General features: G+C 45.2%; 1 protein-coding gene across 1 annotated transcript; it reads left to right on the top strand.

Annotated features, from left to right (window-relative positions):
• The first annotated feature begins 1,653 nt into the window (after positions 1-1,653).
• On the top strand, positions 1,654-12,341 carry LOC120021541 (bile salt-activated lipase-like). Its single transcript, XM_038965332.1, has 11 exons — positions 1,654-1,721; positions 2,273-2,423; positions 2,612-2,731; positions 3,175-3,372; positions 4,282-4,412; positions 5,007-5,114; positions 5,212-5,326; positions 5,552-5,738; positions 11,332-11,532; positions 11,645-11,854; positions 12,002-12,341. The coding sequence occupies exons 1-11, from the start codon at positions 1,659-1,661 to the stop codon at positions 12,174-12,176; spliced, it is 1,659 nt and encodes a 552-aa protein (XP_038821260.1). The 5' UTR covers positions 1,654-1,658; the 3' UTR covers positions 12,177-12,341.
• The last annotated feature ends 947 nt before the right edge of the window (positions 12,342-13,288 follow it).

Genomic DNA, 13,288 nt, shown 5'->3' with positions numbered 1-13,288 from the left:
TTGATCAATATCTTACATTACTCCTATCACATGTATATACTGTATTTTATACCATGTATTGCACCTTGCCTATGCTGCTCAGCCATCGCTCATCCATGTGGTCCCGTGTGGCTCAGTTGGTAGAGCATGGCGCTTGCAACGCCAGGGTTGTGGGTTCATTTCCCACGGGGGGACCAGGATGAATATGTATGAACTTTCCAATTTGTAAGTCGCTCTGGATAAGAGCGTCTGCTAAATGACTTAAAAATATACTTATATGTACATATTTTCATTTACCCCTTTAGATTTGTGTGCATTAGGTAGTTGTTGGGGAATTGTTAGATTACTTGTTAGATATTACTGGACTGTCGGAACTAGAAGCACAAGCATTTCGCTACACACGCATTAACATCTGCTAAGCATGTGTATGTGACAAATAACATTTGCTTTGATTTGATTTGATTTGATAAAGTGGAAAGTTTAGAGATCCTCGGCGTACACATCGCAGACAAACTGAAATGGTCCACCCACACAGACAGTGTGGTGAAGAAGGCGCAACAGTGCCTCTTCAACCTCAGGAGGCTGAAGAAATATGGCTTGTCACCTAGAACCCTCACAAACTTTTATAGATGCACAATTGAGAGCATCCAGTCGGGCTGTATCACCGCCTGGTACGGCAACTGCACCGCCCTCAACCTCAAGGCTCTCAAGAGGGTGGTGCGGTCTGCACAACGCATCACCGGTGGCAAACTACCTGCCCTCCAGTACACCTACAGCACCCGATGTCACAGGAAGGCCAAAAAGATCATCAAGGACAACAACCACCTGAGCCACGACCTGTTCACCCCTCTACCATCCAGAAGGCGAGATCAGTATAGGTGCATCGAAGCTGGGACCGAGAGACTGAAAAACAGCTTCTATCTCAAGTCCATCAGAATGTTAAACAACCATCATTAACACAGAGAGGCTGCTGCCTACATACAGACTCAAATCATTGGCCACTTTAATAAATGGATCACTAGTCACTTTATACAATGCACTTTAAATAATGCCCCTTTAGTAATGTTTACATATCTTACATTACTCATCTCATATGTATATACTGTATTTTATACCATCTACTGCATCTTGCCTATGCGTTCGGTCATCGCTCATCCATATATTTAGATTTACATATTCTTATTCCATCCCTTTAGTTTTGTGTGCATTAGGTAGTTGTTGTGGAATTGTTAGATTACTTGTTAGATATTACTGCACTGTCGGAACTAGAAGCACAAGCATTTCGCTACACTCGCAATAACATCTGCTAACCATGCGTATGTGACCAATAAAATGTCATTCGATTTTTTTTAATAAATTATTTTAATCTGGGTTACAACATTCAACCCACATAATGCGTAACACATTTAATTAAAAAATATATATAATTGAAATCAAAAACTTTGAAAACAATGTCATAATCAAACCGAAACAAACTCAAAAAGCGCTAATCGCTCAGCTCTAGCGAGCACAAACTTTCACATTTGCCTCACCGAGTTCTGCTAGGAGCAGTAAAAACTTAACCAGTGGGCACCTTTATGGACTTTGTCTTGAACAAAACAGGCTCCGTGATGGTATAATATGGGAGGGGCCTCCTCCTGTATAAAAGGTGTGCTTACAGGTGTCTTTGGATGACCGTTATGAAGACGCTGCGGATTTTGGTTTCTGCTGCCCTGTTCCTGGGGTCCGCCTCTGCTGCCACTGTAAGTCCATTTTAGTTGATTTGGTTTTGATCATTTCATCTTTACTGTAATTAAATAAATAATTATATTTTTTAGTAAAACAAATGTCCAAATATCATATTTGTTAATGTAGCTGTTTTAATGTAGCTGTGTTTTTTCTTACTATCTGTGGTTTTGATCACCTCGTTGAGGTGAAGAAGATACTATAGAAATGTAGTTGGACAAAAAAAGGCTACTAAGTATTTAGTTTATACTGAGAAGGTAAACAATAGTAAAACACAAAGGCTTAAAACATCAGAGAGTTAAAAACATCTCCTGCGTTTGTACTCACGCTGCAGGTTTTTCACATGTTTATCAGCAATGGGTTGACAAGCAGTGTGAATTCAACAGCTGAACATCTTTTTTGCAACAGTTCGTACTCATAAACAACAAAAAACAATGACACTACATCCATAAAACAGCAACACTGAATAGATTGGTGCCTATTATAAAAACAGTTTCACGCTTTACACATGCACATATTACTGAATGTTTAATGAGTTAGTATCTGACCTTTGGGTGTGGATGTGTAGCTTGGAGTGGTGTACACTGAGGGAGGCATGGTGCAGGGGAAGAACATCAATTCTGATGGACTGTTTCACACCATGGACGTCTTCAAAGGAATCCCCTTCGCTGACAAGCCCGGCAAGTTTGAGAAGCCCAAGCGTCACCCTGGATGGGATGGTGGGTACCAAAAAACTAAATGCCTCAGATGTCTATCCATTCAGCAAGGAATATCATGTTATTTGTACAAAACAATGTACTAATACTGAAGCAGATTGTAAAATAAATATTGGACAGGTATGTATCAGACCTTACTCTTACTAACATTCATCTCAGTTGACTCTGCTTCTCCCTGTGTCTCCTTCCAGGTGTTCTCAAGGCCACTAAGTTCAAGCCGAGGTGTATGCAGCTGAACTTGCTCCAGTCTGACACCCGTGGCCAAGAGGACTGCCTATACCTGAACATATGGGTCCCTCAGGGCAGCAGCGGTATGTATTATGTACAAATGTAGGATCTTAATTTGATCACCCAGTTGCAGTGAACTTGTAATCCATTTGACATTTTAAAAAGCTTCTGAAGTTTGTAATTTTCACTTCGAAATTTCAGACCTGATTTTCTCTTTTGAAAATTGCATAAACCTCAACGAAAATGTCCATTGACTATAATCCACATAAGAATTCACATTTGCTGTTGCTGCAGAATTATTTTCCTTCTGAAGCAAACTGGCTCAAATTAAGATCCTACACCTGTGCCTGTGTCTTTACCTGTCACTAGAGTAGGACATCAGCTAACAAGGCATCAGCCCTTGTCTTTCATCCACATATCAAGACATCATATAGTATGAACTGCTGATGTGTAGTAATACTAATAATGACATGACTATATGGTGTAATTCTACAAATGTATTGAAATATCTCTCCTCTCTTTCTAGTCTCCACTGGTCTGCCAGTAATGGTGTGGCTCTATGGAGGTGGTTTCCAGGTTGGTGGCTCTATGGGCGCTAACTTCCTGGATAACTATCTGTATGACGGGGAGGAGATTGCTAACAGAGGCAACGTAATCGTGGTGACCCTCGGTTACCGTGTGGGCACCCTGGGCTTCCTCAGCTCTGGAGATGCCAGCGGACCTGGTAGGTGTCAACCAAGGCTTTGCCTGGTGGGCTGGCGGGCTGGCTAGGTGGGTGGGTGGGTGAATGGCCGTGGCACAATCGTTGTTACATCAGCTGATGTATGACATTGACCTTTTCTTCATGTACTGATTCTCAGGTGACTGAATCCACTATATGAGAATACTGTTTAAGAATAGTGTGTTTGTTTAACTTTTGGTAATCAACTGGCTCGTTCAGAAACTTGAGCCCTTCTGTTGGAGCCAGATGTACAGTATGTTAGTAGGTACATGGTCTCTCTTAACCCAGAAGTAAAATCTTGAGTAATTTAGTCAGCGTCGTGATTGCTTTAACTTCGTGTCCATACTGTATGTGTTAGAAATGGAAACTTCCATCAAAAACAAAGTCTCCAACCTCGCAAAAGGTAACTCAAAAAGAAACTCTACCCATCTAGCCATGGTGTGGAGGGACTTTTTTTGCAGTTTTAATGCAAATTTCCTGAAATTCTACACATTTAGCCAAAACTTAATTTATGCCATGTTAATGATATCTGAGTGAGAGTGACAAACAAAATCAATGGTGGCCCCCTGAAGGTCAAGTCCCCTGGGCACATGCCCTGCATGCCCAATCGGTATTAGGCAATGATAGCTGTCTAGACTAACTTACAAATCAATACATTCTTAGCTGACATGGCTAATTGAGTGACTGTCAGTAACTGACATAACAAGAGAAAAACTGCTGATGCACAACAACATTTTTAAATCGCACCTTATGTATTCTACTACTCAAACTCTCAACAGTAAGTTAAGACCCCAGACTGAGTTCCATAAGCGACCGCTTATGCCTGGAGCCGGCCCTGACACGCAGAATCTGCCACGGGAAATTAGTAGGTAGAGTACTGCTGCTGGCTCACAAAACTGTCTTCCATGTCAGGTAACTATGGTTTGTGGGACCAGCACGCTGCCATTGCTTGGGTAAACAGGAACATCCGTGCCTTCGGAGGAGACCCCAACAACCTCACCATCTTCGGGGAGTCTGCCGGCGCTGTTAGCTCCAGCTTCCAGGTGTGGGACTAAAAAAGGAGAGTAACAGTTTTAATACAGAGGTCTCAGGGCAAAGGTAGTGATGTCAAAATACAAAGAAAGTCTAGTAGAATGATGTTTCTTCAGTCTCAATGTTATATACTCTTCATTAAAATGTCATGATTATTCAGTGTCTTCCTGCCGTAAAGCATACGTTAATTATCAAAGTGTCTAGTTTCTGTTAACTGTTGTGTCTGTGAAGTTAGTTGGTAGGGTGGTGATACATTTAACAATGAGAACAGTGAGATTTCTGCTTCTTTATTCTGGACCATGATGTCCTGTACGCTACATAGTCAGCTGTTTGTCACAAGTTCCTGAGACCTCGGAGAACTCTGTGTCCTGTGTCTAAAATGGTTGATGGAAAACACTTGTATTTCAGACCTTTTTAACGTTGAACTTTTTAGATAGTTAGATATGTGTAAGCATTAAGCAGGGTTCTCCTGTTATGATTGTAAGCAAAGATAGGTACAGATATGCCATTCGGCTTGGGTCCTCTGTCCACAGTAGGCTAGCAAATGATAATGTAGCAAATGCAATGTACTAATTCGAGTTTGAATGTACTTTACCGCCACACAGACACTCTCTCCCCATAACAAAGGGCTGATCCGCAGGGCAATCTCCCAGAGTGGTGTTGCTCTCTGCCCCTGGGCTATCAACAGGAACCCCCGTGCCTTTGCAGAGAACGTATGTGTACTTCTGTAACAATGAGGTGGAATATGGACTGACAGAGAGGGATATTGGCTGTTAAAGGGATGTCTCATCCCCCTTTCTGTCTCTGTAGGTTGCTGAGAAGGTGGGCTGCTCCAAGGATGATCAGATGATGGCCTGCCTGAAACTTATTGACGCTAAGGTTCTCACTCTGGCCGGTTCCACGTCCCTGAGTGGTTCTCCCTCCAGTGAGTATTCACTTTGATTAATGTACGGGGCTGTGGCACACTGTGAGAAAGACGCTGAGGAGGATGTGATTTGCATGCATTGATGCCTGTAATGATACCTGTATAGATGAGCATTAGCCTGATGCTCACGTCTCCTCAGCCAACCATTTTACACAGTAATTTGGTGATGGCCATGTCCTGCCGATAGCATCAAGAGGTATGTCTGTCTCTGCCTGTTTTCTCTAGCCCCCATGGTAGACAACCTGGTCCTCTCCCCTGTGATCGATGGAGACTTCCTGCCTGATCACCCAGGTAACCTGTTCCACAACGCCGCTGACATTGACTACCTCGCTGGGGTCAACAGCATGGATGCCCACCTCTTCACTGGCCAGGACATCCCCAATATCAACAATCCAAGTGCAAATGTCCCTGTGTGAGTGCTTATGCTATGGGCTGATTATTTACCTGGGAGGAAGAGGGCTGATTGGTTCCCTGGGCGGAAGAGGGCACTCTGTTTGTCGTTGGCCATGTGCATGGTGTAGCTTAAATGGGACTGCAGATTTTACAGAACCAACTGAGTCTAACAAGTGGTAGTAGAATCAAATAATAAAGGACAGGGTTATCAGTTCAGCCAGGTCCCTAACACAGTGAGATTCAGAAGAGGTTGTTATATCTGTTGAGCCTTATCTCTAGGGTATCCAATCAAAAATGCATAATGTGTAAATTTTGTAGAAACTCCTCTAAGAAAACCAATGGTCCAAACCTCATGTTTCTAGCATCATCCATTCAAAAGTAATTGACATTTTTACCCTTGTAGGATGGCCAACATTAGGATGACTAAATCAATGGAGGCAAGAGAAAAAAAGTTATAAAAAATAAGGAATATTGCACAGCATCGCATCAGCTAGGCTGGATGCTATGTATGAATGAAGTCTACCTGACAGGGTCACTTTCCATTTAACTCGTCATTATTCGTCACGAATCCGTAGGACATAAAACAATATAGAGGTACACTACATGACCAGAAGTATGTGGACACCAGCCCGTCGAACATCTCATTCCAAAATCATAGGCATTAATATGGAGTTGGTCTCCCCTTTGCTGCTATAATAGCCTCCAGTCAAGGCCAGTCAAGATTTTTCCAACTCGATCTCGACAAACCATTTCTGTATGGACCTCACTTTGTGCATGGGGGTATTGTCATGCTGAAGTAAAAAAGGGCCTTCTCAAAAATGTTGCCAAAAAGTTGGAAGCACAGAATTATCTAGAATGTCATTGTATAACGTAGCGTTAAGATTTCCCTTCACTGGAACTAAGGGTTTTTGCCCCAAACCATGAAAAACAGACACAGACCATTATTCCTCCTCCACCAAACTTTACAGTTGGCACTATGCATTGAGGCAGGTAGCGTTGGCATCCGTCAAACCCAGATTCTTCCGTCGGACTGCCAGATGGTGAAGCGTGATTCATCACTCAAGAGAACGGATTTCCACTGCTCCAGAGTCCAATGGCAGCGAGCTTTACACCACTCCGACGACGCTTGGCATTGCGCATGGTGATCTTAGGTTTGTGTGTGGCTGCTCGGCCATGGAAATCCATTTGAAGAAGCTCCGGATGAACAATTTCTTGTGCTGACATTGCATCTAGAGCCAGTTTGGAACTCAGTAGTGAGTGTTGCAACTAAGGACAGACATTTACATTACATTTACATTTAAGTCATTTAGCAGACGCTCTTATCCAGAGCGACTTACAAATTGGTGCATTCACCTTATGATATCCAGTGGAACAGCCACTTTACAATAGTGCATCTAAATCTTTTAAGGGGGGGGGGGGGGGTTAGAAGGATTACTTTATCCTATCCTAGGTATTCCTTAAAGAGGTGGGGTTTCAGGTGTCTCCGGAAGGTGATGATTGACTCCGCTGACCTGGCGTCGTGAGGGAGCAGCGAACAGTTTTGACTGGGCTGAGCGGGAACTGTACTTCCTCAGAGGTAGGGAGGCGAGCAGGCCAGAGGTGGATGAACGCAGTGCCCTTGTTTGGGTGTAGGGCCTGATCAGAGCCTGAAGGTACGGAGGTGCCGTTCCCCTCACAGCTCCGTAGGCAAGCACCATGGTCTTGTAGCGGATGCGAGCTTCAACTGGAAGCCAGTGGAGAGAGCGGAGGAGCGGGGTGACGTGAGAGAACTTGGGAAGGTTGAACACCAGACGGGCTGCGGCGTTCTGGATGAGTTGTAGGGGTTTAATGGCACAGGCAGGGAGCCCAGCCAACAGCGAGTTGCAGTAATCCAGACGGGAGATGACAAGTGCCTGGATTAGGACCTGCGCCGCTTCCTGTGTGAGGCAGGGTCGTACTCTGCGAATGTTGTAGAGCATGAACCTACAGGAACGGGCCACCGCCTTGATGTTAGTTGAGAACGACAGGGTGTTGTCCAGGATCACGCCAAGGTTCTTAGCGCTCTGGGAGGAGGACACAATGGAGTTGTCAACCGTGATGGCGAGATCATGGAACGGGCAGTCCTTCCCCGGGAGGAAGAGCAGCTCCGTCTTGCCGAGGTTCAGCTTGAGGTGGTGATCCGTCATCCACACTGATATGTCTGCCAGACATGCAGAGATGCGATTCGCCACCTGGTTATCAGAAGGGGGAAAGGAGAAGATTAATTGTGTGTCGTCTGCATAGCAATGATAGGAGAGACCATGTGAGGTTATGACAGAGCCAAGTGACTTGGTTTATAGCGAGAATAGGAGAGGGCCTAGAACAGAGCCCTGGGGGACACCAGTGGTGAGAGCACGTGGTGAGGAGACAGATTCTCGCCACGCCACCTGGTAGGAGCGACCTGTCAGGTAGGACGCAATCCAAGCGTGGGCCGCGCCGGAGATGCCCAACTCGGAGAGGGTGGAGAGGAGGATCTGATGGTTCACAGTATCAAAGGCAGCCGATAGGTCTAGAAGGATGCAGAGGAGAGAGAGTTAGCTTTAGCAGTGCGGAGCGCCTCCGTGACACAGAGAAGAGCAGTCTCAGTTGAATGACTAGTCTTGAAACCTGACTGATTTGGATCAAGAAGGTCATTCTGAGAGAGATACCAGGAGAGCTGGCCAAGGACGGCACGTTCAAGAGTTTTGGAGAGAAAAGAAAGAAGGGATACTGGTCTGTAGTTGTTGACATCGGAGGGATCGAGTGTAGGTTTTTTCAGAAGGGGTGCAACTCTCGCTCTCTTGAAGACGGAAGGGACGTAGCCAGCGGTCAAGGATGAGTTGATGAGCGAGGTGAGGTAAGGGAGAAGGTCTCCGGAAATGGTCTGGAGAAGAGAGGAGGGGATAGGGTCAAGCGGGCAGGTTGTTGGGCGGCCGGCCGTCACTAGACGCGAGATTTCATCTGGGGAGAGAGGGGAGAAAGAGGTCAAAGCACAGGGTAGGGCAGTGTGAGCAGAACCAGCGGTGTCGTTTGACTTAGCAAACGAGGATCGGATGTCGTCAACCTTCTTTTCAAAATGGTTGACGAAGTCATCCGCAGAGAGGGAGGAGGGGGGGGGGAGGGGGAGGAGGATTCAGGAGGGAGGAGAAGGTGGGAAAGAGCTTCCTAGGGTTAGAGGCAGATGCTTGGAATTTAGAGTGGTAGAAAGTGGCTTTAGCAGTAGAGACAGAAGAGGAAAATGTAGAGAGGAGGGAGTGAAAGGATGCCAGGTCCGCAGGGAGGCGAGTTCTCCTCCATTTCCGCTCGGCTGCCCGGAGCCCTGTTCTGTGAGCTCGCAATGAGTCGTCGAGCCACGGAGCAGGAGGGGAGGACCGAGCCGGCCTGGAGGATAGGGGACATAGAGAGTCAAAGGATGCAGAAAGGGAGGAGAGGAGGGTTGAGGAGGCAGAATCAGGAGATAGGTTGGAGAAGGTTTGAGCAGAGGGAAGAGATGATAGGATGGAAGAAGAGAGAGTAGCGGGGGAGAGAGAGCGAAGGTTGGGACGGCGCGATACCATCCGAGTAGGGGCAGAGTGGGAAGTGTTGGATGAGAGCGAGAGGGAAAAGGATACAAGGTAGTGGTCGGAGACTTGGAGGGGAGTTGCAATGAGATTAGTGGAAGAACAGCATCTAGTAAAGATGAGGTCAAGCGTATTGCCTGCCTTGTGAGTAGGGGGGGAAGGTGAGAGGGTGAGGTCAAAAGAGGAGAGGAGTGGAAAGAGGGAGGCAGAGAGGAATGAGTCAAAGGTAGACGTGGGGAGGTTAAAGTCACCCAGAACTGTGAGAGGTGAGCCATCCTCAGGGAAGGAACTTATCAAGGCGTCAAGCTCATTGATGAACTCTCCAAGGGAACCTGGAGGGCGATAAATGATAAGGATGTTAAGCTTGAAAGGGCTGGTAACTGTGACAGCATGGAATTCAAAGGAGGCAATAGACAGATGGGTAAGGGGAGAAAGAGAGAATGTCCACTTGGGAGAGATGAGGATCCCAGTGCCACCACCCCGCTGACCAGAAGCTCTCGGGGTGTGCGAGAACACGTGGGCAGACGAGGAGAGAGCAGTAGGAGTAGCAGTGTTATCTGTGGTAATCCATGTTTCCGTCAGTGCCAAGAAGTCGAGGGACTGGAGGGAAGCATAGGCTGGGATGAACTCTGCCTTGTTGGCCGCAGATCGGCAGTTCCAGAGGCTGCCGGAGACCTGGAACTCCACGTGGGTCGTGCGCGCTGGGACCACCAGGTTAGGGTGGCAGCGGCCACGCGGTGTGAAGCGTTTGTATGGTCTGTGCAGAGAGGAGTGAACAGGGATAGACAGACACATAGTTGACAGGCTACAGAAGAGGCTACGCTAATGCAAAGGAGATTGGAATGACAAGTGGACTACACGTCTCGAATGTTCAGAAAGTTAAGCTTACGTTGCAAAAATCTTATTGACTAAAATGATTAAAATGATGCAGTACTGCTGGCTGGTGAAGTAGGCTAGCTAGCAGTGGCTGCGTTGTTGACTTTGTTTGAAGGTGTTGCTGGCTAGGTAGCCTCGATAACTGGCTAGGTAACCTCGATAACTGGCTAGATAATTACTCTAAACTACACAATTATCTTAGATACAAGGACAGCAAAGGCAACTATGTAGCTAGCTAACACTACACTAATCAAATCGTTCCGTTGTGCTGTTTCGGTAGAAGTTGGCTAGCTGGCTAGCTAGCAGTGTTGACAACGTTAGGACGGCGAAAATAGCTGGCTAGCTGACTTTGTTTGAAAGTGGAGCTGGCTAGGTAACCTCGATAACTGGCTAGATAATTACTCTAAACTACACAATTATCTTAGATACAAAGACAGCAAAGACAACTATGTAGCTAGCTAACACTACACTAATCAAATCGTTCCGTTGTAATGATTCGGTAGAAGTTGGCTAGCTGGCTAGCTAGCAGTGTTGACAACGTTAGAAGATTCGATAATTCGATAATAATCTAAACTACACAATTATCTTTGATACAAAGACGGCTATGTAGCTAGCTAAGAAAAAAGTGCTAAGATCAAACAAATCAAACCGTTGTACTGTAATGAAATGAAATGAAATGAAATGAAATGTAATACTACCTGTGGAGCGAAGCGAAATGCGACTACTCGCTCCAACCCGGAAGTACAGTAGTACAGTTTTTACATGCTGCGGGCTACAGCACTCGGCGGTCCTGTTCTGTGAGCTTGTGTGGCCTACCACTTCGGGGCTGAGCCGTTGTTGCTCTTAGACGTTCCACTTCATAATAACAGCACTTACAGTTGAACGGGGCAGCTCTAGCAGGGCAGAAATTTTACGAACTGACTAGTTGGAAAGGTGGCATCCTATCTCCATAGACAAACATTGACAGTAGAATGGCTGTGCCACAATGGAAGTCACTAAGCTCTTCAGTAAGGCCATTCTACTGTCAATGTTTGTGTATGGAGACTGCATGGCAGCGTGCTCGATTTTATACACCTGTCAGCAATGGGTATGGCTGAAATAGCCAAATCCAGTAATATGAAGGGGTGTCCACATACTTTTGTATATATAGTGCATCTCTCTTCCTCTTTCTCACTACAGGTCAGACGTGAAACTGCTCTTGAGTTCTTTGACTAAAAAGGGAGAGGCCGCTACAAACAACGCTTTCGCAGAGTACACGGCTGACTGGGGAGATGAGCCAAGCCAGAAGACAATCAAGAAGACCGTTGTTATGATCGAAACTGACTACATTTTCCTGGTTCCTACCCAGGTTGCTCTCTACCTGCACGCCTCTAATGCCCAGTGAGTCTTCCTCATTGTTTCTGTAGCACAGCCCTTCTCACCCAGTTTGTTTCCCATCCTAGCATTACATATCTGATATCTAGTAATTTCTCCTCTCCTTGCCCTACCCCAGATCTGCACGCACCTACTCCTACCTCTTTTCGGAGCCCAGCCGCATGGCTGGGATAGTCCAACCTTACCCCAGCTGGATGGAGGCTGACCATGCGGATGACCTGCAGTATGTGTTCGGCAAGCCCTTCACCACGCCCCTGGCATACTGGCCCAGCCACCGTGACGTCTCCAGATACTTGATTGCCTACTGGACCAACTTCGCCAGGACCGGGTAAAAAAGAGCTGCAATGCAATCATGTATATCTCTCCCCCACTGGATGTGATTACTGTATAAGTGATGTTTTCCTCACAAAAACTATAATGTATCTAATGTTCTCACCGTTATGTTTTCTTACCATCAACCCCTTTCCCACCACAGAGACCCCAACAACGGAGAGTCGAAGGTGCCTGTGACCTGGCCTGCATACACCACCTCTGGGCAAAAATACCTGGAGATCAATGCACACATGAACAAGAACTACGTCCATGAGAAGATGAGGGTGCGCTTTGTGAACTGGTGGTCTAACATCTTTCCCAGCCTGCCCTCCGTCTGAGGAAGCTCTCACTGAGCACAGGCTCCCTGATGCATCATTCACAGATATACAGATTGGTCTTGTCATGTCACAAATGCAAGGCTACCAATATCACCAGATGCATTTTTTTGTAATTTTTTTTTTCTTCTTCATTGACAAATTAAATTAATGCAATTAAGAAGTTTACCCTGTTTTCTGTTTTTAATACTGTCCAGAGTATTTTGTTTGTATTTATCAAGAAATTACCTTATATGGACATTATGAACTCCTACCAAGTAATATTCACATTTTTATCAAATCCCGATGGTGAAAGAAACAGTATGTTGGTGTAGACCTATTATCATCAGAATTTACATTGGAGTTGTTTTTCTCTGATTAGTTGCAAAAGTTATTTTTGCCACCAAGGGGTATCCACATACTATATGTCCACAAAGTATGTGGACATATATACAGTAAATTAGATATTTCTGTATTTCATCTTCAATAGATTAGCAAAAATTTTCAAAACCCATGTTTTCGCTTTGTCATTATGGGTTATTGTGTGTAGATAAGTGATAAAATTATGTATTTAATACATTTTCAATTCAGGCTGTATCACAACAAAATGTGGAATAAGTCAAGGGGTATGATTACTTTCTGAAGGCAATGTATGCCAAGTAAAATGTAGTTGTTTAATATTAATTATAGAAGTTTAAGCTATGAAGCCTGTAACAATCTTTGATAAGCTAGTGATGCTCATCCTGCCGAGTTTATCTGTGCGTGTCCGTAGGTACAAATTATGTGTAGGTCTACTGCAGCTGGGGCGACATTTCAGATACATGTCATAGCGGGGCACATATCTTTCGTGTGTTTTTATATAAACCAATGGTTGAAGTGCACGGCTACATTTCAGATACATTTTTTTTTAACAATTGAACAGTAGTAGGACCAATCTACCTTGTGTTATTAGGGCTATAAAGCAATACTAGTTGTTGTCCCCCCCATGGATTTAAAATGCCTCCTCAGGCATGTCATCCTGGAGCCGGGCCTGCACACACACACACACACACACACACACACACACACACACACACACACACACACACACCTCTTGACAGCTTGATACATTTTTGTTTGTTTTTGTTTGTATTTCA

This window comes from Salvelinus namaycush, chromosome 26 (assembly GCF_016432855.1).
Source record: "Salvelinus namaycush isolate Seneca chromosome 26, SaNama_1.0, whole genome shotgun sequence".
Lineage (NCBI taxonomy): Eukaryota > Metazoa > Chordata > Actinopteri > Salmoniformes > Salmonidae > Salvelinus > Salvelinus namaycush.
This window is presented reverse-complemented; position numbering and strand designations above follow the sequence as displayed.

Coding starts and splice junctions, on each gene's coding strand:
- LOC120021541 (XM_038965332.1), top strand. CDS start 1,659: ATGAAGACGCTGCGGATTTTGGTTTCTGCTGCCCTGTTCCTGGGGTCC. Junction 3,373..4,281: donor TGGAGATGCCAGCGGACCTG/GTAGGTGTCAAC, acceptor CTTCCATGTCAG/GTAACTATGGTTTGTGGGAC. Junction 11,533..11,644: donor CTGCACGCCTCTAATGCCCA/GTGAGTCTTCCT, acceptor GCCCTACCCCAG/ATCTGCACGCACCTACTCCT.